General features: G+C 43.9%; 1 protein-coding gene across 3 annotated transcripts in view; it reads left to right on the forward strand.

Annotated features, from left to right (window-relative positions):
• Window positions 1–22,773, forward strand: part of LOC138638573 (ephrin type-A receptor 3-like) — a 523,615-nt gene that overhangs the window by 283,033 nt on the left and 217,809 nt on the right. For all 3 annotated transcript variants that reach the window (XM_069727971.1, XM_069727970.1, XM_069727969.1), the window contains one exon: window positions 2,922–3,030. In XM_069727971.1, the coding sequence (XP_069584072.1) occupies window positions 2,922–3,030 (109 nt within the window). The remainder of the gene's footprint in view (window positions 1–2,921; window positions 3,031–22,773) is intronic.

Raw genomic sequence — 22,773 nt, forward strand, 5'->3', positions numbered from 1 at the left:
CTATAAATTTCATATACCACATGAACCCTTTCTCATACTTACATTAAACCGATCTTGGGTATGGTATAATTGGTAATGGCAGATGTAGAAGTGAAAGTATAAAGTGGACACCATCAAATGAAATTCTCAATGGACACTTTTGACATAACCACCAATGTAAGCTCCTTATTCCTGGAACAACTATTGTAGCTTTTTCGAAAAAGATATTAACGTTCCCAATGGATCTGTGTAATCCTGTGACATCCGGTATTTAATCCCAAATATAGCTTAATTTGCTCTTATCCACCATGATTAATGAATTCCCTCAAGGATATTTTGGAAAACATCCACTAATCTCTTCTGCATTATATAATGTAATGTGTGAATGGAATTACATATACAATAAGATCCGATATTAGAAATACTCCGAACTTGGAGGAAATTGACCATTTTTCAAACAAATCTTTTTTTTTTAATAAGATTTTGGATCATACAATTTTATTGTAGATCCACACACACACCTGCACAAAATAAAAAGGAAAAATAAAAAGTCAAGTTGGCAACCATGCCCATTTAAATAGAATGGAAATACCAGTTTGGTCTACACTGCAATCAAACAGCCAATAATGGGCTGAGCTAGCCTTTCCCGCGTGTCAGGACAGGACAAGAAAGTAAAGACCATCGAGCACCTGTTAAGAGAATCACTTTATTTCTTGTTTTAAACTCTTCTGAGCAATTTTCTTTTTTTAATTTTCCACTTGATAGCTCTGGATATGTCATCAAATATAAATACATCCGCAAGTATTACTGATGTGAACCATGTTCAGACAGCCATATTTCACGGTCTGTATACTGGTTGCAAATTCAACACTGACCACTAGGGTTGAGCGAAACGGATCGTTCATTTTCAAAAGTCGCCGACTTTTGGCAAAGTCGGGTTTCATGAAACCCGACCCGATCCCTGTGTGGGGTCGGCCATGCGGTACGCGACTTTCGCGCCAAAGTCGCGTTTTGTATGACGCGCTTGGCGCCATTTTTTTCAGCCAATGAAGGGGCGTGGGCAGAGTGATGACATAGGTCTTAGGGGCGTGGACGCCTATCGCCATGTTGTCGCTTGTGCGCTGTAGCGATTTGCACTGTGTAACACCAGCTTTTCAGTTCAGGGACGGACGGAGGAGAGAGAGAGAGAGAGAGAGAGAGAGAGAAAAAATTTCCCATTGGCTTTGCATTGGGTTTCGTATTTTGGTCGATCCTCGACTTTTCGCCATAATCGGCCGATTTCACTCGACTCGACTTTCGAGATAGTCGGGTTTCGCGAAACCCGGCTCGACCCTAAAAAAGTCAAGGTCGCTCACCCTACTGACCACAGATCTGCTGATCCAAAATTACAGCCTTATATTTGCTGTAAGGCTATAATTTCGGATCGGGAAACCTGTGATCCACACACTGTGTTAGGGCTAGCGAAACGCACCGAGTAAATAGAGATGTTTTTATTGATATTGGTGCATTCGCAGCTCGGGGTCCACCGTGCAGGAGTACCTGCTGCTAGCAAACGGCGGAACTATATGGCGGTATAGACTAACTCAGTTAATTCACCGAGTAGCCGTGAAAGAGAAGCGCTCTGCCCTGTTAGACTCCACAGAGGCACAGGCTAACTGCCCAAACAGAGAGCAGTCAGTGGTCACGCATGTACACAAAACTCCTCGCCGGAGGAGCCAGCATTCTAGGGGCTTATTTCAGCCAGGTCACTGAATACGTCCAAACACAAACTGCTCGCCGGAGGTGCCAGCATTCTAGGGGCTTATTTCAGCCGGGTCCCTGAACGCACTCACATGTGACCACACTGGCGTAAAGCACATAACAATAGACAATACTAGCGCATGGCCGTGCGGCCATGCGGGCCTTTAATAGCTGCAGCACATTTAGGACTTTTCAAAGAAGGACCAATGGAGTCGCTGCAGTACCAGAGCATGTGACCCTAGATCTCCACTGAGAGATCTTGCCCTGGGAATGCTCAGAGTGCAAAGCAGGATTTAGTCCTAGCACCTACAAGGACCTTAGCTGCAGTATCTGATCATGTGACCCTCGATCTCCACTGAGAGATCTTACTATGGGCATGCTCAGAATGTGAAAAGCAGGACTTAGCCCCAGAAGCGTCTGCTCGCTGCTGCCCAGCACTGACTTCAATGGCAGAAGCAGGAAATGCAGCAGTGACTCTTAGCACAGAGTCAGACTGAGCGAGACGCTGGGATCGACGTCTCCGCTGAGCAGACTCCACTGCGGCAGGAGAAGAATGGGAGACCGCAGTGGAGATGGCCCGAGATTCCCCCTGTGCAGAGGCAGGAACTCGACCCCTAACACACTGTTTGTGTAATTATGATTTTATAATCTCTGTGCTTTTTTTGTTTTTTTTTAGGGGGGTCCTCCCAGTGCTCTATTTATTTCCACCCTTCAGTTTCATATAGATAGGATAACTGGATCTCTATTATTCTGACTCCATAGCTAGGCTGTGAGTGCAGTGATCTTGAGACTCCATTTCTATTGGTGTCATTATGTACCAGTACTCACACAAAGTGATTTCATCAGAGAGCTTGACTCGAATGCAGGAGGCACATACAAAGATTGCAGAGGAAGGTTTGTTTTTAAGCAGAATTCTTGAAGTTATGCAGAATTACAAAAGGTAAAAAGACAATTCTAACTCAAGCTGTGTAGAAATGAAGCTAGTAAGATGGATGACATTAACTATCTGGGGAAAAAGAGAGCAGCTACTGTACGTACATCAGAGTTGGTCTACAGGGAGAACGATAAGACAAACTTCTAAATGTCTCTTGCATTTATTATTCTAATTATATTCTGAGACCCATTGGTTACTGGAATCAACTGATATTTGGACCATCAAATAAGACGTCCTTTTAATTGTGTGTTGTGTTTTTGCATTTCAGATATGATCGCCATAACTGATCCTAACCAGATTACTATTTTGGCAATATCTGTGGCTGGGGGGATCATTCTGCTAATTTTCCTAGTGACCTGTTTCTTTGTCAGTGGAAGGTAAGCCCTTTATATCTATCTATCATTAGATTAAGTATTTTTATGCATATGCTTCAATATATACATCAAGTGCTAGAGTAATACTCATCAGGGGCATAAGTAGAAAATACTGAGCCCACCATCAAACTTTGTAAAAACCCTTTTCCACACTCATAAATTTCTGCGCACATTTTTGCCTTTTTATTGACAAGGATAAAATGAAACCTATTCCATCACTTTATTTTCACCATGTAATTCATAAAATTATTATTTTGTGTACCAGAACCTGCATTTTATTCTTATCATCTGATTAATGTAAGTTACTATGATAGCTGCAATCCTTTCTCTGTTTGTCTCCTGCAGCTCTACTCAAGGTAACCTTGCGGCAATTACCTATTTTTACTGATTACTCTATTGATTCCTGTGTGCAGTATAATGATTGCTGCCTCTTTTTCAGGAAGATCTTTGCTCTATTTTCTATCATTGCCTTTCCTGCTCATTCAGCTCTAGTGGTTTCTATTGACACTTACTGGAAAAAATCTGGAGTCATTTTATGAAAGGTTAAAGGGCAGATATCTACTTTTGTACATCACAAATATACCGAGTGATATTAATTTATACAGTATTTATGATGTGTTATATCAGGAAAGGCATTATGCAGCAATATCCTTCATGATTGCTATGGATCAAGATTTCCCAAAATAATCTATATAACAAAAGGTAATGAAAAAATGTCAATTGAGAAGACGGGACCCAACATTTGTTAAACTTATCCCTACTGGTATTTAGTGAGGAGCACCTATATGGGAACTGCATTGTTACCCAAAAAAAGAGTTTGGGGAATTGGTCATTGGGTTTTGGAAAACACATAAAGAAGGACACAACCACTAGATGCTTCCATACTGGGTGGAAAAACCTGTTACCCTAGTAGGGAGGTGCAGTATGATGGAAGCCATCTTTTTGGCGTATGTCCTAAAAGAAGATATATTTTCTGACTTTTTCTTTTTTTTGGTATTGTCCTCAGTTTCTTCAGATGTCCATATATTTTAGATAACTGTGGACCAAACAATGATTTTCAATCAATAGCTAATTCTCCTGGCTGTAATCTCTCTCACATGTTCATGTATTCTCCATACCAAGAGCAGAGCAAACCTCCAGAATAATCTGTCAGTGGCCTATCTGCCTGCAGAGCAAGAGGGTCAGGTGATTAAATTCAAACCACCTACTCATTACCCATACATATTGGATGGTCATCCAATATAGCTGTAATCGACTTTGGCCAACATTTGGACAACATCTGCAAAGAGTTTGTATGTTCTCTACGTGTTTGCGTGGGTTTCCTCCGGGCACTCCGGTTTCCTCCCACATTCCAAAGACATACTGATAGGGAATTTAGATTGTGAGCCCCAACGGGGACAGTGATGATAATGTGTGCAAAACTGTAAAGCGCTGCGGAATATGTTAGCGCAATATAAAGATTATTATTATTATTAGATACCTTTAAGTTCATACATATTTTACAATCCTCTGAAGTTCCCATATGAAAACTGCGCACATGTCTATCCAACACTAAGGTAAGGATGAGTTCAAAGTCCATACATCACTCAAATAGGCCACTTTATTATCCTCAGACAGGTGTATACACTGCTTACACTGCTTTCTAATCAATTAATTATACACCGAATGGAAGCAAGCAACAATATCAAATGGGAGAAAAACCAGCACTGTGCCTCCACTGAATCCCCAACAGAGTGATGGCAAATCACGGCCACAGTGTGTTTCAAAAGATGAAGCTAAGTAATGTGTCTGAAACAGAAAAAAAAAAGAGTAGCAAAAAAAGCACCGAATAATAAATAAATAACTTCTATTGAAAAATGTGACACAATCAAACTTAACATAATACAAATACATATAGGCGAAAAGGAGAGGAAGGTAGGCAAGGGAGAGAACGGCGCCGATAATTACGGTGCATGCGTCGTTCTGTCTCATATATATGTAGACCTCCATAGACAGGATATTCTTACCACTCCCCCTTTGATAAAGCAAGTATGTGAAATGTGCATTAGGAGTTGCGGGAAGGCTGCTTTTGATCCGGACTTATGATGGGTAAGCAGTAGAGTTGAGCGAATTTGTTCGGATTCGGTTCCGAATAGGATCGGCAGCGAATATTGTTTTTGCAAGACAGCTGAACGTTATTAGAATCAATGGGAGTAGAAATTACTGAATATGTTCGGAACCAATCAGCAAACATACATTCGGCACGAATAGGGAATAGTGATGAGCGAATGTGCTCGCTACTCGAGTTTTCCAAGCATGCTCGAGTCTCAACCAAGTATTGCCGCTGCTCGGATGCGATGCTCAGATCCATGCCCTGCATGTTATGTGGCTTAAAGAAAGATGCAGGGATTGCCTGCCATACACATATAAACTGTCGCCCAGTTTATTGACTGTATTATAGCCACGAAACATGTGGGGCCGGGATCCAAGCATTGCATTCGAGCATCGGCAATGCTCGGCTGAGACTCGAGCATGCTCAGAATACTCGAGTAATGAGCACACTCGCTCTTCACTAATAGGGAACCAATATGGCACAAATATGGCAAATTCACATTCGGCGACCGAATCCGATCAAATTCGCTCAACTCTAGTAAGCAGGCATTTTACCTTAGCACTTTACATTTTGGTGGAATTTAGGTGTACCTTATAACTATCTACAGCATTTGCCAATCTTTATTTTGTTCACGTTTGATTATTACATTGTGACTATTTTTTTTCTGCCTGCCCAAGTCCTATTCTGATCCACAGTCTCTCCCTTGCCTACCGCCATGTCTTCTTCTTTTCCCCTATATGTATTTGTATTATATTAAGTTTGATTGTGGCAGATTATTCAATAAACGTTATTTATTTATTTATTATTCAGTGTTTTTTTTTGCTACTCTTTTTTTTCTGTTTTGGCTACATTGTCTGAAGTACTCCACCTTGGTAACTGTATGATCATTACATGCCGGAAGAGCTTGACTTTAACCCCTTCGCGCCATGCGCCGTACTAGTACTGCGCTGCCGGCACTGCATTTGTGCCAGCAGCAGTACTAGTACGGCGCACCGATCACCGCGGCCTCGCGCTGAGCACCGCGGTGATTGGGTGCGGGTGTCAGCTGTATATGACAGCTGACACCCCGCAGCAATGCCCACGATCGGCGCTATCACCGATCGCGGGCATTTAACCCCTCTGATGCCGCTGTCAGTAGTGACAGCGGCATAGAGGGGGATCGCGCAGGGACGGGGCTCCCTGCGCTCTCCCACCGGAGTAACGCAATGAGATCACGTTGCTCCGGTGACCCGGAAGGAGTCCCCGGATCCAAGATGGCCGCCGGACTCCTTCCGGGTCATGAAGTGACCTGGCTAGCCGGCGCCTATGCACAGTGCTATGCACAGTGTCAGATCAACGATCTGATCTAATACAGAGATGTCCCACCCTGGGACAATGGTAGAAAGTTCAAAAAAAAAAATAGAATGTGTAAAAAAAAAAAAAAAACATCCCCAAATAAAAAAAAAAAACATTTCCCAATAAATCCATTTATTTATGTAAAAAAAAAAAAAACAATAATTGTACACATATTTGGTATCGCCGCGTCCGTAACGACCCGCTCTATAAAACTATCCCACTAGTTAACCCCTTCAGTGAACACCGCAAAAAAAAAAAAAAAAACAATGCAAAAAACATTGCTTTATTATCATACAGGCGAACAAAAAGTGGAATAACACGCGATCAAAACAACGGATATAAATAACCATGGTACCGCTGAAAACGTCATCTTGTCCCGCAAAAAAAAAGCCGCCATACAGCATCATCAGCAGAAAAATAAAAAAGTTATAGCTCTCAGAATAATGCGATGCAAAAACAATTATTTTTTTATATAAAATAGTTTTTATTGTGTAAAAGCGCCAAAACATAAAAAAAATTACATAAATGAGGTATCGCTGTAATCGTACTGACCTGAAGAATAAAACTACTTTATCCATTTTACCACACGTGGAACGGTATAAACGCCCCCCCTAAAAGAAATTCAGGAATTGCTGGTTTTTGTTCATTCCGCCTCCCAAAAATCGGAATAAAAAGCGATCAACAAATGTCATCTGCCCGAAAATGTTACCAGTAAAAACGTCAACTCGTCCTGCAAAAAACAAGACCTCATATGACTCTGTGGGCCAAAATATGGATAAATTATAGCTCTCAAAATGTGGTGATGCAAAAACTATTTTTTGCAATAAAAAGCGTCTTTTAGTGTGTGACGGCTGCCAATCATAAAAATCCGCCAAAAAAACGCTATAAAAGTAAATCAATCCCCCTTCATCACCCCCTTAGTTAGGGAAAAATAATAAAATATAAAAAAATGTATTTATTTCCATTTTCCCATTAGGGCTAGGGTTAGGGCTAGTGTTATGGCTGGCAATCTGGCAACACAGCGTGCAGTAATCAGCGCACATACAGAGATCTGGCAATAACCAAAAACAATAGGACGAGCTCTGAGACGTGGAATCTCTGTAGACTGCAGTACCTGATCTATCCTCACACAACTATAAGCAGCAGTGGATTGCGCCTATCAACTACCTATGCAACTCGGCACTGCCTGAGGAGCTGACTAGCCTGAAGATAGAAATACAAGCCTGACTTACCTCAGAGAAATACCCCAAAGGAATAGGCAGCCCCCCACATATAATGACTGTTAGCAAGATGAAAAGACAAACGTAGGAATGAAATAGATTCAGCAAAGTGAGGCCCGATATTCTAGACAGAGCGAGGATAGCAAAGAGAACTATGCAGTCTACAAAAAACCCTAAAACGAAAACCACGCAAAGGGGCAAAAAGACCCACCGTGCCGAACTAACAGCACGGCGGTGCACCCCTTTGCTTCTCAGAGCTTCCAGCAAAAGTTAATAGCAAGCTGGACAGAAAAAACAGAAAACAAACTAGAAGCACTTATCTAGCAGAGCAGCAGGCCCAAGGAAAGATGCAGTAGCTCAGATCCAACACTGGAACATTGACAAGGAGCAAGGAAGACAGACTCAGGTGGAGCTAAATAGCAAGGCAGCCAACGAGCTCACCAAAACACCTGAGGGAGGAAGCCCAGAGACTGCAATACCACTTGTGACCACAGAAGTGAACTCAGCCACAGAATTCACAACAGTACCCCCCCCTTGAGGAGGGGTCACCGAACCCTCACCAGAACCCCCAGGCCGACCAGGATGAGCCACATGAAAGGCACGAACAAGATCTGGGGCATGGACATCAGAGGCAAAAACCCAGGAATTATCTTCCTGAGCATAACCCTTCCATTTGACCAGATACTGGAGTTTCCGTCTAGAGACACGAGAATCCAAAATCTTCTCCACAATATACTCCAATTCCCCCTCCACCAAAACAGGGGCAGGAGGCTCCACAGATGGAACCATAGGTGCCACGTATCTCCTCAACAACGACCTATGGAATACATTATGTATGGAAAAGGAGTCTGGGAGGGTCAGACGAAAAGACACCGGATTGAGAATCTCAGAAATCCTATACGGACCAATAAAACGAGGTTTAAATTTAGGAGAGGAAACCTTCATAGGAATATGACGAGAAGATAACCAAACCAGATCCCCAACACGAAGTCGGGGTCCCACACGGCGTCTGCGATTAGCGAAAAGCTGAGCCTTCTCCTGGGACAAGGTCAAATTGTCCACTACCTGAGTCCAGATCTGCTGCAACCTGTCCACCACATAATCCACACCAGGACAGTCCGAAGACTCAACCTGTCCTGAAGAGAAACGAGGATGGAACCCAGAATTGCAGAAAAATGGAGAGACCAAGGTAGCCGAGCTGGCCCGATTATTAAGGGCGAACTCAGCCAACGGCAAAAATGACACCCAATCATCCTGGTCAGCGGAAACAAAACATCTCAGATATGTTTCCAAGGTCTGATTGGTTCGTTCGGTCTGGCCATTAGTCTGAGGATGGAAGGCCGAGGAAAAAGATAGGTCAATGCCCATCTTACCACAAAAGGCTCGCCAGAACCTCGAGACAAACTGGGAACCTCTGTCAGAAACAATATTCTCAGGAATGCCATGTAAACGAACCACATGCTGGAAGAACAAAGGCACCAAATCAGAGGAGGAAGGCAATTTAACCAAGGGCACCAGATGGACCATTTTAGAAAAGCGATCACAGACCACCCAAATGACCGACATTTTTTGAGAAACGGGAAGGTCAGAAATGAAATCCATCGAAATATGTGTCCAAGGCCTCTTCGGGACCGGCAAGGGCAAAAGCAACCCACTGGCACGTGAACAGCAGGGCTTAGCCCTAGCACAAATTCAACAGGACTGCACAAAAGCACGCACATCCCGTGACAGAGATGGCCACCAGAAGGATCTAGCAACCAACTCCCTGGTACCAAAGATTCCTGGATGACCGGCCAGCACCGAACAATGAAGTTCAGAGATAACTTTACTAGTCCACCTATCAGGGACGAACAGTTTCTCGGCCGGACAACGATCAGGTTTATTAGCCTGAAATTTCTGCAACACTCTCCGCAAATCAGGGGAGATGGCAGACACAATGACTCCTTCCTTGAGGATACTCGCCGGCTCAGATAACCCCGGAGAGTCGGGCACAAAACTCCTAGACAGAGCATCCGCCTTCACATTTTTAGAGCCCGGAAGGTATGAAATCACAAAATCAAAACGAGCAAAAAATAACGACCAACGGGCCTGTCTAGGATTCAAGCGCTTGGCAGACTCAAGATAAGTAAGGTTCTTATGATCAGTCAAAACCACCACGCGATGCTTAGCACCCTCAAGCCAATGACGCCACTCCTCGAATGCCCACTTCATGGCCAGCAACTCTCGGTTGCCCACATCATAATTACGCTCAGCAGCAGAAAATTTCCTGGAAAAGAAAGCACATGGTTTGAACACTGAGCAACCAGAACCTCTCTGTGACAAAACCGCCCCTGCACCAATCTCAGAAGCATCAACCTCGACCTGGAACGGAAGAGAAACATCAGGTTGACACAACACAGGGGCACAGCAAAAATGACGCTGCAACTCTTGAAAAGCTTCCACGGCAGCAGAAGACCAATTAACCAAATCAGCACCCTTCTTGGTCAAATCGGTCAATGGTCTGGCAATGCTAGAAAAATTACAGATGAAGCGACGATAAAAATTAGCAAAGCCCAGGAATTTCTGCAGACTTTTTAGAGATGTCGGCTGAGTCCAATCCTGGATGGCCTGAACCTTAACCGGATCCATCTCGATAGTAGAAGGGGAAAAGATGAACCCCAAAAATGAAACTTTCTGCACACCGAAGAGACACTTTGATCCCTTCACGAACAAGGAATTAGCACGCAGTACCTGGAAAACCATTCTGACTTGCTTCACATGAGACTCCCAATCATCTGAGAAGATCAAAATGTCATCCAAGTAAACAATCAAGAATTTATCCAGATACTCACGGAAAATGTCATGCATAAAAGACTGAAAAACAGATGGAGCATTGGCAAGTCCGAACGGCATCACCAGATACTCAAAATGACCCTCGGGCGTATTAAATGCCGTTTTCCATTCATCTCCCTGCCTGATTCTCACCAGATTATACGCACCACGAAGATCAATCTTAGTAAACCAACTAGCCCCCTTAATCCGAGCAAACAAGTCAGAAATCAATGGCAAGGGATACTGAAACTTAACAGTGATCTTATTAAGAAGGCGGTAATCAATACACGGTCTTAGCGAACCATCCTTCTTGGCTACAAAAAAGAACCCTGCTCCCAATGGTGACGACGATGGGCGAATATGTCCCTTCTCCAGGGACTCCTTCACATAACTGCGCATAGCGGTGTGTTCAGGTACGGACAAATTAAATAAACGACCCTTAGGGAATTTACTACCAGGAATCAAATCGATAGCACAATCACAATTCCTATGCGGAGGTAGGGCATCAGACTTGGACTCTTCAAATACATCCTGAAAGTCCGACAAGAACTCTGGGATGTCAGAAGGAATGGATGACGAAATAGACAAAAATGGAACATCACCATGTACTCCCTGACAACCCCAGCTGGTTACCGACATAGAGTTCCAATCCAATACTGGATTATGGGTTTGTAGCCATGGCAACCCCAACACGACCACATCATGCAAATTATGCAGTACCAAAAAGCGAATAACTTCCTGATGTGCAGGAGCCATGCACATGGTCAGCTGGGCCCAGTACTGAGGCTTATTCTTGGCCAAAGGTGTAGCATCAATTCCTCTCAACGGAATAGGACACCGCAAAGGCTCCAAGAAAAATCCACAACGTTTAGCATAATCCAAATCCATCAGATTCAGGGCAGCGCCTGAATCCACAAACGCCATGACAGAATATGATGACAAAGAGCACATTAAGGTAATGGACAAAAGGAATTTGGACTGTACAGTACCAATAACGGCAGAGCTATCGAACCGCCTAGTGCGTTTAGGACAATTAGAAATGGCATGAGTAGAATCACCACAATAGAAACACAGTCTGTTCAGACGTCTGTGTTCGTGCCGTTCTACTTTAGTCATAGTCCTGTCGCACTGCATAGGCTCAGGCTTACTCTCAGACAATACCGCCAGATGGTGCACAGATTTACGCTCGCGCAAGCGACGACCGATCTGAATGGCCAAGGACATAGACTCATTCAAACCAGCAGGCATAGGAAATCCCACCATAACATCCTTAAGAGCTTCAGAGAGACCCTTTCTGAACAAAGCCGCTAGTGCAGATTCATTCCACAGAGTGAGTACTGACCATTTCCTAAATTTCTGACAATATACTTCTACATCATCCTGACCCTGGCATAAAGCCAGCAGATTTTTCTCAGCTTGATCCACTGAATTAGGCTCATCGTAAAGCAATCCCAGCGCCTGGAAAAATGCATCAACATTACTCAATGCAGAATCTCCTGGTGCAAGAGAAAACGCCCAGTCCTGTGGGTCGCCGCGCAAAAAAGAAATAATAATCAAAACCTGTTGAATAGGATTACCAGAAGAATGAGGTTTCAAGGCCAAAAATAGCTTACAATTATTTCTGAAGCTCAGGAACTTAGTTCTGTCACCAAAAAACAAATCAGGAATCGGAATTCTTGGTTCTAGCATCGATTTCTGATCAATAGTATCTTGAATCTTTTGTACATTTACAACGAGATTATCCATTGAGGAGCACAGAGCCTGAATATCCATGTCCACAGCTGTGTCCTGAAGCACTCTAATGTCTAGGGGAAAAAAAAGACTGAAGACAGAGCTAAGAAAAAAAAATGATGTCAGGATTTCTTTTTTCCCTCTATTGGAAATCATTGGACGGCTCCTTGTACTGTTATGGCTGGCAATCTGGCAACACAGCGTGCAGTAATCAGCGCACATACAGAGATCTGGCAATAACCAAAAACAATAGGACGAGCTCTGAGACGTGGAATCTCTGTAGACTGCAGTACCTGATCTATCCTCACACAACTATAAGCAGCAGTGGATTGCGCCTATCAACTACCTATGCAACTCGGCACTGCCTGAGGAGCTGACTAGCCTGAAGATAGAAATACAAGCCTGACTTACCTCAGAGAAATACCCCAAAGGAATAGGCAGCCCCCCACATATAATGACTGTTAGCAAGATGAAAAGACAAACGTAGGAATGAAATAGATTCAGCAAAGTGAGGCCCGATATTCTAGACAGAGCGAGGATAGCAAAGAGAACTATGCAGTCTACAAAAAACCCTAAAACGAAAACCACGCAAAGGGGCAAAAAGACCCACCGTGCCGAACTAACAGCACGGCGGTGCACCCCTTTGCTTCTCAGAGCTTCCAGCAAAAGTTAATAGCAAGCTGGACAGAAAAAACAGAAAACAAACTAGAAGCACTTATCTAGCAGAGCAGCAGGCCCAAGGAAAGATGCAGTAGCTCAGATCCAACACTGGAACATTGACAAGGAGCAAGGAAGACAGACTCAGGTGGAGCTAAATAGCAAGGCAGCCAACGAGCTCACCAAAACACCTGAGGGAGGAAGCCCAGAGACTGCAATACCACTTGTGACCACAGAAGTGAACTCAGCCACAGAATTCACAACAGGCTAGGGTTAGGGCTAGGATTGGGATTAGGGTTAGGGCTAGGGTTAGGGCTAGGGTTAAGGCTAGGGTTAGGGCTAGGGTTAGGGCTAGGGTTAGGGTTGGGGTTAGGGTTTCAGTTATAATTGGGGGTTTCCACTGTTTAGGCACATCAGGGGCTCTCCAAAAGCGACATGGCGTCCGATCTCAATTCCAGCCAATTCTGCTTTGAAAAAGTAAAACAGTGCTCCTTCCCTTCCGAGTTCTCCTGTGTGCCCAAACAGTGGTTCCCCCCAACATATGGGGTATCAGCGTTCTCAGGACAAGTTGGACAACAACTTTTGGGGTCCAATTTGTCCTGTTACCCTTGGGAAAATAAAAACATAGGGGATAAAATATCATTTTCGTGGAAAAAAAAATATTTTTTATTTTCACGGCTCTGCGTTATAAACTGTAGTGAAACACTTGTTGGTTCAAAGCTCTCACAACACATCTAGATAAGTTCCTTGGGGGGTCTAGTTTCCAATATGCGGTCACTTGTGGGGGGTTTCTACTGTTTAGGTACATCAGGGGCTCTGCAAATGCAACATGACGCCTGCAGACCAATCCATCTAAGTCTGCATTTCAAATGGCGCTCCTTCCCTTCCGAGCTCTGCCGTGCACCCAAACAGTGGTTCCCTCCAACATATGGGGTATCAGCGTTCTCAGGACAAGTTGGACAACAACTTTTGGGGTCCAATTTGTCTTGTTACCATTGGGAAAATAAAAACATAGGGGATAATATATCATTTTCGTGGAAAAAAAAATATTTTTTATTTTCACGGCTCTGCGTTATAAACTGTAGTGAAACACTTGTTGGTTCAAAGCTCTCACAACACATCTAGATAAGTTCCTTGGGGGGTCTAGTTTCCAATATGGGGTCACTTGTGGTGGGTTTCTACTGTTTAGGTACATCAGGGGCTCTGCAAATGCAACATGACACCTGCAGTCCATTCCATCTAAGTCTGCATTTCAAACGGTGCTCCTTCCCTTCCGAGCTCTGCCATGCACTCAAACGGTGGTTCCCCCCCACATGTGGGATATCAGCGTACTCAGGACAAATTGGACAATAACATTTGTGGTCCAATTTCTCCTGTTACCCTTGGGAAAAAAAAAATTGCGGGCTAAAATATCATTTTGTGGAAAGAAAAAATGATTTTTTAATTTTCACAATGCTACATTCTAAACTTTAGTGAAACAATTGGGGGTTAAAAGTGCTCACCACACATCTAGATAAGTTCCTTAGGTCTTCTTTCCAAAATGGGGTCACTTGTGGGGGGTTTCCACTGTTAAGGCACGTCAGGGGCTCTCCAAATGCGACATGGCATCCGATCTCAATTCCAGCCAATTTTGCATTGAAAAGTCAAATGGCACTCCTTCCCTTCCGAGCTCTGCCATGCGCTCAAACAGTGGTTTATCCCCATATATGAAGTATCGACGTACTCGGGACAAATTGCTCAACAACTCTTGGGGTCCAATTTTTCCTGTTACCCTTGGGAAAATAAAAAATTTGGGGCAAAAAGATCATTTTTTGTGAAAATTAATATAAATTTTTTTTTACGGCTCTTCATTATAAACTTCTGTGAAGCACTTGGAGGTTCAAAGTGCTCACCACACATCTAGATTAGTTTCTTAGGGGGTCTACTTTCCAAAATGGTGTCACTTGTGGGGGTTTCCACTGTTTAGGCACATCAGGGGCTCTCCAATCGTGACATGGGCTCCGATCTCAATTCCAGCAAATCTTGCATTGAAAAGTCAAATGGCGCTCCTTCCCTTCCGAGCTCTGCCATGTGCCCAAACAGTGGTTTACCCCCACATATGGTGTATCGGCATACTCAGGACAAATTGTACAACGACTTTTGTGGTCCAATTTCTCCTGTTACCCTTGGTAAAATGAAACAAATTGGACCTGAAGTAAAAATTTTGTGAAAAAAAAGTTAAATGTTCAATTTTTTTAAACATTCAAAAAATTCCTGTTAAGCACCTGAAGGGTTAATAAACTTTTTGAATGTGGTTTTGAGTACCTTGAGGGGTGCAGTTTTTAGAATTGTGTCACTTTTGGGCATTTTCTGTCATATAGACCCCTCAAAGTCACTTCAAGTGTGAGGTGGTCCGTAAAAAAATGGTTTTGCAAATTTTGTTGCAAAAATGAGAAATTGCTGGTCAACTTTTAACCCTTATAACGTCTTAACAAAAAAAAAATTATGTTTCCAAAATTGTGCTGATGTAAAGCAGACATGTGGGAAATGTTGTTTATTAACTTTATTATGTGATATAACTCTCTAATTTAAGGGCATAAAAACTAAGAGTTTGAAAATTGCTAAATTTTCATAATTTCCGACAAATTTTAGTTTTTTTCACAAATAAATGCAAGTCATATCGAAGAAGTTTTACCACTATCATGAAGTACAATATGTCACGAGAAAACAGTGTCAGAATCACCAGGATCCGTTGAAGCGTTTCAGAGTTATGACCTCATAAAGTGACAGTGGTCAGAATTGTAAAAATTGGCCCTGTCACTTAGGTGAAAACAGGCTTTGGGGTGAAGGGGTTAAGGAGCGCTTGCTCAGCCATAATACATATATTGTGCTTTTTGATTGTTGTTTGTGTAAGTAACGTGTCTGTACTAATGCCCCTCCAATCACAGCCATCTAATGGAGAGTGGTGTACAAACGGAAGAGAAGGCTTGCCAAATAAGAGCCATGGTTTTACTAATATAGGCTTCCCCGGGCTATGAACTAGATGTGCTTTATAATTTTTTATCGTAGCTCAAATATATAATATGTAAGTTGGAGCGGGGAAAAAACCACACACTTACACTCACTGCTGACCTCCCCGCCACTTGCCGCCTGCCATCCAGTCTTCTTCTTTCCACTGTCACAACCTTATGACTCCCCGGTGATGACACCACAGCTCGCTGCTCACCATCTGGTCCTCTTCTTTCCTCTCTTTTGACCTTATGATGCGCTGTGACCTCCAGGTCATGGACGTGTCCCAAAGACTTGAAGATGTGGCTAACGATGGCAGACAGATTGAGGACCGGTCGGCGAGCATCTGCATGGCCGGGGTAGGTTAATAATCGGTTATTTTTTTCTATCAATATTTGCTTCTCAAACCTCCCCACTGCTTGATGTGCAGTCCTCTTCTTTCCACAATTGAGCACACCACTTTTCTGGCCTCTTCACAATAGACCAGGACTTCTGGTCATGTCCACTGGCCTTTAGTGAAGAGTAGGGTTGAGCGAAACAGATCGGCACTTTTCAAAAGTCGCCGACTTTTAGCAAAGTCTGGGATCGGGTCGGCGGTCGGCGATCTATAGTCCAAAGTTGGGTTTCCTTTTTAAATATATATATATATAAACCCGACTCGACCCTAAAAAACTAAAAGTCGCTCAACCCTAGTGAAGAGGTTGGTACGCTAATAAAGGATATTGATTTGGAATTTTTCTCCAGTTTTTTTGTACATGCAATGGAGTGTCCTGAAACACTGGGCTGGTTTAGAGATTATGTCTTAGTATTGTTCCCAATGTAAGGATGTAGTATCATGTGTTCTGCTTTAGTATTATTGCTTCTTGCCCTTATGTAAGTAGAAAATCATGCACAACTTACAATGAGAACTGTGCTCGAAAGTTACAGTAGAATTATGTCATCTGTCACAATACCAACATATTCACAATGGTTAGATGGGATGTGATCTTGCCAGTAGTGGAAACAGATAGAAGAGTGCTCCTGTGCAAGAAGAAGAATTTATGGACCCTGTCAGTCCAATAACTCATCATAATGCACAAGTCCACATACTTTGGAGGTTATAGTGACATGTTGCACCAATTACCGTATTTTTTGGACTATAAGATGCATCGGACCATTAGATGCAGCCCAAATTTTCAGAAGGAAAATAAGGAAATAAAATTAACGTGTCAAATGGGGATCTGTCTTACAGTCCAAATTCAGCTTACTAGTGGGGATCGGCAGCGCTGGTGGAGCATGGTCACAGGGGGTGTTCGGTGGTCCCAGACTGGTGTGCTAGGTGCAGTGCCAAGATCCAAATCTGAGCATGCTCCACCCCTGGTGACCATTTTCCCAGAGGCCACCGCATCGCAGCAATGGATGTGCGGGAAGCTCTGGGCTTTCACAAAATGCCGGCGGAGCCCCCCGCACCACAGATTACCACCACCGAACCTGCAGCACCAGCCTGGGAAGCGAGTGTGATTATCGCCCTGCAGCATCGGATTGCGACCGCAGCAGAATCACCCGACTCCTGCTTCCGCCACAGTATTTGTAAGTATATTCTGACTATAAGACGCACCCCTATTTTCCCCAAAAATGTTTGGGGAAAAAGTCTGAAAAATATGGTATATGTTCACCCCTTGATCTTGTGCAGCCAATTTGTCATGTAGCTCTAGCCTTAGACTTCACTGGAGATGATTGCAGCCTCCCCTGGAGTACAGTCTACGGGGAACAATGTCATCTTGATTTGGTAAATGAAGATCACGGGACTTCTGTGATATCAATTGGCGAGGAACTGAAATCATATCGTTTTGTCACATCTTGTGCAAATGCTATAAATGTATAAATGCTTATTATGGGAATAAGCTTTTAAGGGAGGTAAAATATAATAGAAAAATGTCTACTTTTGTGATCCGGACCAAAGGCTTTATGTAGTTCTTAGTGATGATGACAGTCCACGTACAATGATGAGCCTTTCTACTTCGCTGTATAGTACTTTACAACCAGTAATCATGTGTTATTTACAGCTACCTTGTCCTAAATCACCATCATCAGCCTATCATTAGGCATGGATGAGTTGTAAATGTAAGCAAGATTCAGTGACCATGTCATTTTCTGCACTTGTCACTGCAGGTCACAGCAGGATACTAGCATGGGATAACTCACATTTATAACATGCCATTTTTTATAATTTTATGTCTATATTTCGATGTATAACCAACATTTCACTTTAGCACTTACAATAGGGGTTAAGCTAATACTCGGCAATACTTTTCTTGTTTTTTTTCCTCTTTCAAGTCCTGACAAATTAAATAGATTGGAGCTTGTCAATCTTATATTACTAATTTTTGTTATTATTATTATTTATATAGCACCATTAATTCCATGGTGCTGTACATGAGAAGGGGTTATATACAAATTGCAGATATCACTAACAGTAAGCAAACTAACAATGACAGACTGATACAGAGTGGAGACGATACTGCACTTGCGGGCTTATATTCCACAGGATGGTGGGGAAGAAGACAGTAGGTTGGGGGGTTGCAGCAGCTCCGGTGTTGGTGAGGAGGCAGCGGGGTCAGTGCAGGCTGTAGGCTTTCCTGAAGATGTGGGTTTTCAGGTTCCGTCTGAAGGATCCGAATGTGGTTGACACTCGGATGTGTTGGGGCAAAGAATTCCAGAGGATGGGGGATATTCAGGAGAAGTCTTGTAGGCGGTTGGGTAAGGAGCGAATAAGTGTGGAGGAGAGAAGGAGGTCTTGAGAGGACCGGAGATCACGTGAGGGAAGATATCGGGAGATTAGTTCAGAGATATATGGAGGAGACAGGTTGTGGATGGCTTTGTAGGTCAGTATTAGTAATTTCAACTGGATATGCTGAGGGAATGGGAGCCAGTGAAGAGATTTGCAGATGGGAGAAGCGGAGGAATAGCGAAGAGACAGATGAAGTTAGTCAGGCAGCAGAGTTAAGGATGGACTGGAGAGGTGTGAGAGTGTTAACTGGAAGGCCACAGAAAAGGATGTTGCAGTAGATAATGAGGGCATGCACAAGCATTTTAGTAGATTGAGGGTTGAGGAAAGGACAGATTCTGGAGATATTTTTGAGCTGGAGGTGACAGGAGGTGGAAAGAGCTTGGGTGTGCGGTTTGAAGGACAGGGTAAAGTCAAGGGTTATTCCGAGGCAGCGGACTTCCGGTACGAGGGAAAGCGTGATGTCGTTAATTGTGATAGATCAGGTAAGGAAGGTCTGTGAGATGGCGGAAAGATGATGAGTTCAAATTTGTCCATTTTGAGTTTGAGGAAAGAGAGGAGAGTGTTAGATTGGTAAAGTTCATTAAAGAGTATTTACCCTCAGGTATTACATACATTATTTTTCTAATGAATCAGAAAAAAAGAAGTGATGCGGATCATGCAATGTTTTTTGAAAGCCCTATCCTCAGAGGAGGTATTGATTCCCATTGAACAGGTTTATATCATATATCACACTTATACAGCCAATGCTCCATTGCAAAAATGTATGCAAACTAACTCTACACACACAAAAAAAAAACATCATGGTCAAGTCAGAAACTCTTCCAAAAACAAGAGACAGGCCCCTGCATACAGCCGTCTTGGAATAATTGCCCCTTTTCAATGCAGATATTAATAGAGTTGTGTTTTCGAGCTTAAGGAGATTCAATACAACTCTTGGAGACCTCAGTGTTATTCACGTATGTTCCAGACATGTAAAGGCGTCAAAGGAGTCCCAATGAATCAGGTGTGGGGTGAACCACCTTTATAAACTGGAGACATACAAATAGCAATTAGCAGTTACAAAAGACTCAAAATGGAATAAAACGCATCCTCCTAATTTATAGATAATGCCACGTTCATTTTGGACAGTTAAATGGGAGAATTAACCATGAATACAGGGGTAGTCCACTACTCTTACAACCTTTCTCAATTTCTATGTTTCCCCCTTGTAAAATGATAACTTTTTACTCACCTCCAATGCTGGTGGCTAGGGTTGAGTGAAACAGATCTGCAATTTTCAAAAGTCGCCGACTTTTAGCAAAGTCGGGTTTCGTGAAACCCGACCCGATCCCACTGTGGGATCGGGTCGGCGGTCGGCGATCTTTACTCCAAAGTCGGGTTTCGTTTATATATATATATATATATATATATATATATATATATTGTGATGCAGCGGTAGGGCCATACACAGTGAAACGGCAGTGACCCAAGCAAGTTCAAACAAAACATTCTTTTATTGTGTTACTTCGCACAGTCAATATAGTATACGGCTTCTTCATACAGTCCATTAATAATGCATGGCTATATGACGCAGTCAATACACAGGCCGAACTTCCCTCTGTCCAGTTTCCCTGGGTGACCGCACGCCGGTAACAAGTCTCTGTACTCACTCAGCGCACTGCACTCTTTATCCTCTGGAGTGCAGCCGGGTACACATAAGACAGCCCAAGACGCAGGGTGTCAGTCTCTCTGGTTCCTTTAGCCTCTGTGCTGCTCCACACAGAGAGAGCTCTGCAGACAACTGCCCTGTCTGCTTCCAAGAACACACTGACACCCCTCCCCCAGTACTACAGGGCTTTTTAAACAGTTACTGCCTCACTATTCTAATTACAGCCACACCTGTGTCTGTAGTACGCGCTCATGGCCTCACTATGCTTCCATGCACATTCTGGAGAGCACCTACAAGCACCCCCTAGCTGTAACAGGGGTCACTGCCTCACATATCCTCCCCCCCTGTTCATATCTGTGGGATTGAACATTTGTTACCCCATGAGGGCGAAAGACAGGGCATCGGTATGCCCCCCTGACATCCCCGCTTACTACATTAAGAAACCAAAGTAGGGACCGGAACCATCGATCAACGCACGCATCCCTCCCCTTTGCGTTTCTCCTCCATATTTCATTACGGGACCACCTACCCCGATCTCCATTGCAGAAGCCAAACCCTCTTTTCTGATTAACCGCAGATTTGGGCCAGTTTTGGGTGGTCTTTACTTTGTTTACTTCAGGTTCATTAACCCCACGGGTCATCCTGTCACCTAAGTATCTGCTTTCGGGCCCCTGGTACCGCTTCCTCTGTACCCTTACCTGTGCCTCAGTGACTATATCATGCTGAAACGCCACAGACTGTTGTGAATTCTGTTGTCAAACTCCCTCCTGTGGTCGTGAATGGTACTTTGGCGAGTTCTGTCCATGGACTCCCTCTGGTGGCTGTGAGTGGAGCTGCTGCTTCTGAGGTTCCTTACACAGGTGACGTGGTTTATCCTTTGGTTGGCCGCTCTATTTAACTCCACTCAGATCGTTACTCCATGCCAGCTGTCAATGTTCCTGCATTGGTTCAGTTCGCTCTTGGATCTTTCTGGTGACCTGTCTACTCCAGCAGAAGCTAAGTTCCTGCATGTTATTATTTGTTCATTGTTTCCTTGTCCAGCTGCATATTATGATTTTGCCTTGCTAACTGGAAGCTCTGGGATGCAGAGTGGCATCTCCGCACCGTTAGTCGGTGCGGAGGTCTTTTTGCACACTCTGCGTGGTCTTTTGTAGTTTTTTGTGCTGACCGCAAAGATACCTTTCCTATCCTCTGTCTGTTTAGTAAGTCTGGCCTCCCTTTGCTGAAACCTGTTTCATTTCTGCATTTGTGACTTTCATCTTTACTCACAGTCAATATATGTGGGGGGCTGCCTTTTCCTTTGGGGAATTTCTCTGAGGCAAGGTAGGCTTTATTTTCTATCTCTAGGGCTAGCTAGCTCTTAGGCTGTGAAGAGGCATCTAGGAAGTGTCAGGAACGCTCCACGGCTATTTCTAGTTGTTGTGATAGGATTAGGGGTTGCGGTCAGCAGAGCTCCCACATCCCAGAGCTTGTCCTGTGTGAGTTTAACTATCAGGTCGTGCCGGGTGCTCCTAACCACCAGGTCCATAACAACAGACTGCGCTGGCAACTCTGAGCATATATCTGTCCTATGCCGCACCCGAACCTCCCGACACTGCGGTCTAGCGAGCGCTCTATCTAATTTACCCTGAGCCCCGGCCCCATCCTTGACCGGTGCCAGAGGGTTCCTCGTGCACATGTCCCCAGTTGCCTCTGCGATCATACACTCTCGGCTCTTCTCATACCTGCGTCTTTTATATCTGCGTCTCCGAAAAAGACCCTGGATTTGAGCTGTCCCAACCTTACCAGGGAACACCTACAGCTCTGGGTTCAATGGGGTCCCCATAACCTCTACTGCCACAACCTCTAGAGTGAGCCTATCGGGATTACACGCTAATCCTAAATTGGCGACCCCTGTGGCATACATCTTATGATCTTCGGGTACTGCACCCGAAACAACATCTTTAGCTTCTCCTGCCGCTACCTCTAGGGGGAGCCTATCGGGATTACACTCTGTCCCTATGTTGGCGACCCCTATGGCAGGTATTTCAATATCTTTGGGTTCTGCACCGGTATCACTTTTTCCATGAGAGGGTTTACCCTGGTCTCCCACAGGGACCAAAACAGGGGAAAATCTCTTCCCAACACAGTCCCATAGGGAAGGGTCTTTGCCACTCCCACCACATGTCTAATGTCTCCACATGGTGTAGAAACATTGACCTCCATGGTCGGGTACTCCCGGATTTCCCCATGGATACCCATCACCTCCACTTTCTGTCTGTTGGTGTTGTCCCCAGCAACAAGGGAACGATGGACCAGAGTCACTTTACTCCCCATGTCCAGGAGAGCCTCTGTTCGGCACCCATTCACAAGTACCTGGCACAATTCTGGTTCACCACCAGCTGTTCCCCTAGTGGTGATACAGACAGGCTGGGCACACATAGACTCCTGACCAATGTTCCCACAGTCCATGGGCTTAGATGTTACTGAACAGTTACTAGCCCCATGCCCGGGC

The sequence above is a fragment of the Ranitomeya imitator genome, chromosome 5 (assembly GCF_032444005.1).
Source record: "Ranitomeya imitator isolate aRanImi1 chromosome 5, aRanImi1.pri, whole genome shotgun sequence".
Taxonomy (NCBI): domain Eukaryota; kingdom Metazoa; phylum Chordata; class Amphibia; order Anura; family Dendrobatidae; genus Ranitomeya; species Ranitomeya imitator.